Consider the following 4,335-nt stretch of genomic DNA (forward strand, 5'->3'; position numbering starts at 1 on the left):
GACACTTTGTCCCCTCTGGGAATTGTGGAGGTGGGACACACCACCCTCCCCATGTTCTCCCAACACTTTTGAGAATGCTGGCTTCATAGCGCCCTTGCCTGCATCAAGCAGTATCTTTTTAATTTTGTATTTCTTTCAGGTGTCTGAAGTGTCCTTCTAGAACCTAACTCTCTACTTTTTTTTTTTTTTAATCCCAGAGCTGGTGAACATGTGCCCTTCGGTGAACCCACAGTGATCCGTTTGTTTTGCCTTTTCCCGGCTCCTGCATTCTTCGAGTCTTGGTAACTGGAATGTTTTGTCTGCTGAGGCTCAAAACGACCAGTGGGGCAGGAACCAAAGTGAAATACCTCATGAGACATCAAGATGAACCTGGGAAAACTGTGAGTTGCTGACGGAACTGCTTCTCTGAAAGAGTTGGAACTTCTTCTTCTCTCTAGTTGTAAAAGCTCCCCTGGGGGCAACCCGAGATCCAGAATGTTCCCAGCTGGGATGGGGGAAATTCTGAAGTTCTTACTAAACACGTTGATGTCTCAAGCTTTGAAAAGAGCCCAAATGCCAAAGGCAAGAATCCCAGGGCATGACCCACGCTGGTGTGATACCCCAATAATTGTCTAACAAATTCAGCATGTATCCCCTGGGCTTGACCATCTGCTGGGCCAAGTTCCAGAACACTGAGGCATTGTGGGATTCATGTGGTCTAGGAAAGACCTTTAACTGTCAGTTGCTAGTCGCTTTGGCGTTCCTCAAGTAGTCAGGTCCTGAGGTCTTTTCGCCGAGGTCTGTCCTGCTGTGTGGCTGAAGCAGAAGGATGACCTTGCTCTGCAGGCAGCACAGCCTTGAACGGAAAAGCCGCGTCTGTGGAAGTCTATGGGGAGAGAGAGCCACCTAGCATGTCCCCCCCCAACCAGTCGGCAGAAGGCCTTCCCCTGGAGGCCTCCAACAGGTCCCTGAACGCCACGGAAACCCCAGAGGGCTGGGATCCGGGGACCCTCCGGGCGCTCCAGATCTCCCTCGCCGTGGTACTCTCCATCCTCACGCTGGCCACCGTCCTCTCCAATGCCTTTGTGCTCACCACCATCTTGCTCACCAGGAAGCTCCACACCCCGGCCAACTATCTGATCGGCTCTCTGGCTACCACCGACCTCTTGGTTTCCATCTTGGTCATGCCCATCAGCATTGCCTACACCACCACCCGCACCTGGAGCTTTGGCCAGATCCTGTGTGACATCTGGCTGTCCTCTGACATCACGTGCTGCACGGCGTCCATCCTGCACCTCTGCGTCATTGCTCTGGACAGGTACTGGGCCATCACCGATGCCCTGGAGTACAGCAAGCGCCGGACCGCAGGCCACGCGGCCACCATGATCGCCGTGGTCTGGGCCATCTCCATCTGCATCTCCATCCCGCCGCTCTTCTGGCGGCAGGCCAAAGCCCAGGAGGAGATGTCGGACTGCCTGGTGAACACATCTCAGATCTCCTACACCATCTACTCCACCTGCGGGGCCTTCTACATCCCGTCCGTGCTGCTTATCATCCTCTATGGCCGCATCTTCCAGGCTGCCCGGAACCGCATCCTGAATCCGCCCTCGCTCTACGGGAAGCGCTTCACCACCGCCCACCTCATCACAGGCTCCGCGGGGTCCTCTCTCTGCTCGCTCAACCCCAGCCTCCACGAGGGCCACGCGGCCGGCTCCCCTCTCTTTTTCAACCCTGTAAAAATCAGGCTTGCAGACAGTGTCCTGGAACGCAAGCGAATTTCCGCGGCTCGAGAAAGGAAAGCAACAAAGACCCTGGGGATCATCCTGGGGGCCTTCATCATCTGCTGGTTGCCCTTCTTCGTGGCGTCTCTGGTCCTCCCCATCTGCCGGGACTCCTGCTGGATCCACCCAGTCCTCTTTGACTTCTTCACTTGGCTAGGCTATTTAAACTCCCTCGTCAATCCGGTCATCTACACTGTGTTTAACGAAGACTTTCGGCAAGCTTTTCAGAAAGTGGTCCATTTCCGGAAAGCCTCCTAGTCTTCTTGGGTGGTGACTCTTGTTATCTTTGGTGTCCTGTGACCTAACTGGGATGGTCTGTCTTTACTTTTCCAGAGACTTGGGTTGATTTATGATATCTCGGGTCTTGGTTCAACTGACAGAATTGCTCTTTGGTGTTTTTTTCTGCTGTCTTCCTGACTTCTGAGTCACCCAAAGCTGGGCTGCTGGGTGAAAGGGGACAGGACTGAAGATTTCACTTAGCACAATATTTTCACAGTTTCTCTGTGCTGGAAGAAATGTGACCCACAGGATCCCCTGTTGATACAGTTCAGGCGACTGTCTGGCTCTGTAGAAAAGACCCCAGGCTCAAAGGGAAGGCTCTCTGGCCTGCCTGAGATCTGAATGGAGCTCAAAGGAGGGTAGGTAAGATGAATGACTTGAATTGAAAGAGAATTTGGAACCAGGATGAAGGAGTCTCCATTCCACATGACACCTTGATTAGAAAATAATACCCCTCACGCCTATAATCCCAACACTTTGGGAGGCTGAGGTGGGAGGATCACTGGAGGTCAGAAATTTGAAACCAGCCTGGGCAACATAGCAAGACCCCATCTCTACAAAAAAATAAAAGAAAATAATACCCATGCATTTTTTCCATTGAGTCCTCTTACCATTGAATTTCTCCTAGTTGTCCATGAGGAGAAAGTTCATATTTGAGGAACCAATGATATAGAGTGATTTGAAGAGATGTTCAGGGAGTGGGGAGCAAGACAGTTGGGTCCAGACTGACTACCCTGTACCCTTCCTTCTTCAATATTGCTGCATCATCTTAGTGCTCTGAATCTGAAAATCATGATCACCCCACTGAAACAGATTGATGGTCTTTGGACCTACCAAGCTGTGAGTGGGACACCATTCTGAATTTTTTTTTCTGAAATTTTTTTTTACGTCCCGTTAGAGATCTGAGATCTCATTAAAGATGCTGAGTCTTATTAAATAAAAAAGCATGAGACATCCTGACCAATAAAGTCTTTGGGTGATCTTTTCCCTCCCCTGGATGTAGAAACCACTCAACTCAATTCAGTCTCTAGCATTTATTGAGCACCTACCACATGCCAGGCCCCATGCCTAAGACTTGGCATTTGTTATTTCCTTTTTTTTTGAGTTGGAGTCTCACTCTGTTGCCCAGGCTGGAGTGCAGTGGCACACTCATGGCCACCCCAGCATAGATCTGCTGGACTCCTGTGATCCTTCCGCCTTAGCCTTCCAAGTAGTTGGAACTACAGGCGCGTGTTATCACATCAGGTTAATTTTTTATTTTATTGTAGAGACGAGGTTTTGCCAAGTTGTCCAGTTGGTCTCAAACCCGCGGGCTCAGGCAATCCACTCACCTCGGCCTCTCAACATGGTGAGAGGATTGCCTGAGCTCAGGGGTTCAAGACCAGCCTGAGCAACATGATGAGACCTCATCTCTACAAGAAATCAAAGAATTAGCCAGGTGTTGTGGCATGTGCCTGTGGTTCCAGTTACTTGAAAGACTGAGGCAGAATAATTGCCTGAGGCCAGTAGGTCGAGGGTGCAGTGGCTGTCAGCATACCACTGCACTCCAGCCTGGGTGTCAAAGCAAGGCTCTGACTCAGAAAAAAGCGGGGCGGTGGGAGGGAATAATACTAGGTATGTTATTGTGTAAATTACTACAGTGTTTAGCACAAGAGCTCTTAAACTGACCTACTCAAGATCAAACGGCAGTAGAAAAATAATGGCTGAGGCCCAGATGCCATGGCTCATGCCTATAATCCCAGTACTTTGGGAGGCCGAGGTGAGAGGATTGCCTGAACCCACAGGTTCGACACTAGCCTTGGCAACTTGGTGAGACCTCATCTCTACAATAAATCAAAACCTTAGCTGGTCATGGTGGTATATGCCTGTAGTTTCAGCTACTTGGAAGGCTGCGGCAGAAGGATTGCCTGAGCCCAGCAGGTTGAGGCTACAGTGACCATGAGCATGCCACTGCACTCCAACCTGGGTGGCAGAGTGAGACGCCATCTCAAAAAACAAAAACAAAAAAAAGACTGCTGTTTATTATTTATGTATTTATTTTAGATAGGAAAATATAATTTATTTAGAAAGTAAATTAGAGAGAGAGAGAGAGGGGAGATTCACCTCCCCAAGATAGGGGAAGGGACCAAAGCTTGGGTAACATGGTGGCCATAGCTCAAAGAGCTACATGGCCTCACCAGAGTTTAGTAAAGCAATGGCCACGCTGCTATTTATTAAGTGCCTGTAGTGCTCCTTACATAAGTTTTCTCATTTACTCATCATTCTTATTTTTTATTTCTTTTTTTTTTTTTTTTTT

The 4,335-nt window shown here is 49.4% G+C and overlaps 1 protein-coding gene across 1 annotated transcript; it reads left to right on the forward strand.

The window, feature by feature from the left end:
• Nucleotides 1-376: 376 nt before the first annotated feature.
• Nucleotides 377-3,003, forward strand: HTR1D (5-hydroxytryptamine receptor 1D). The gene has a single exon (XM_008059547.1). It carries the CDS (start codon nt 891-893, stop codon nt 2,016-2,018), a length of 1,128 nt encoding a protein of 375 aa, XP_008057738.1. The 5' UTR covers nt 377-890; the 3' UTR covers nt 2,019-3,003.
• Nucleotides 3,004-4,335: the final 1,332 nt, after the last annotated feature.

Source organism: Carlito syrichta, unplaced genomic scaffold, assembly GCF_000164805.1.
Source record: "Carlito syrichta isolate Samal-C Ts95f unplaced genomic scaffold, Tarsius_syrichta-2.0.1 Scaffold304247, whole genome shotgun sequence".
NCBI lineage: Eukaryota > Metazoa > Chordata > Mammalia > Primates > Tarsiidae > Carlito > Carlito syrichta.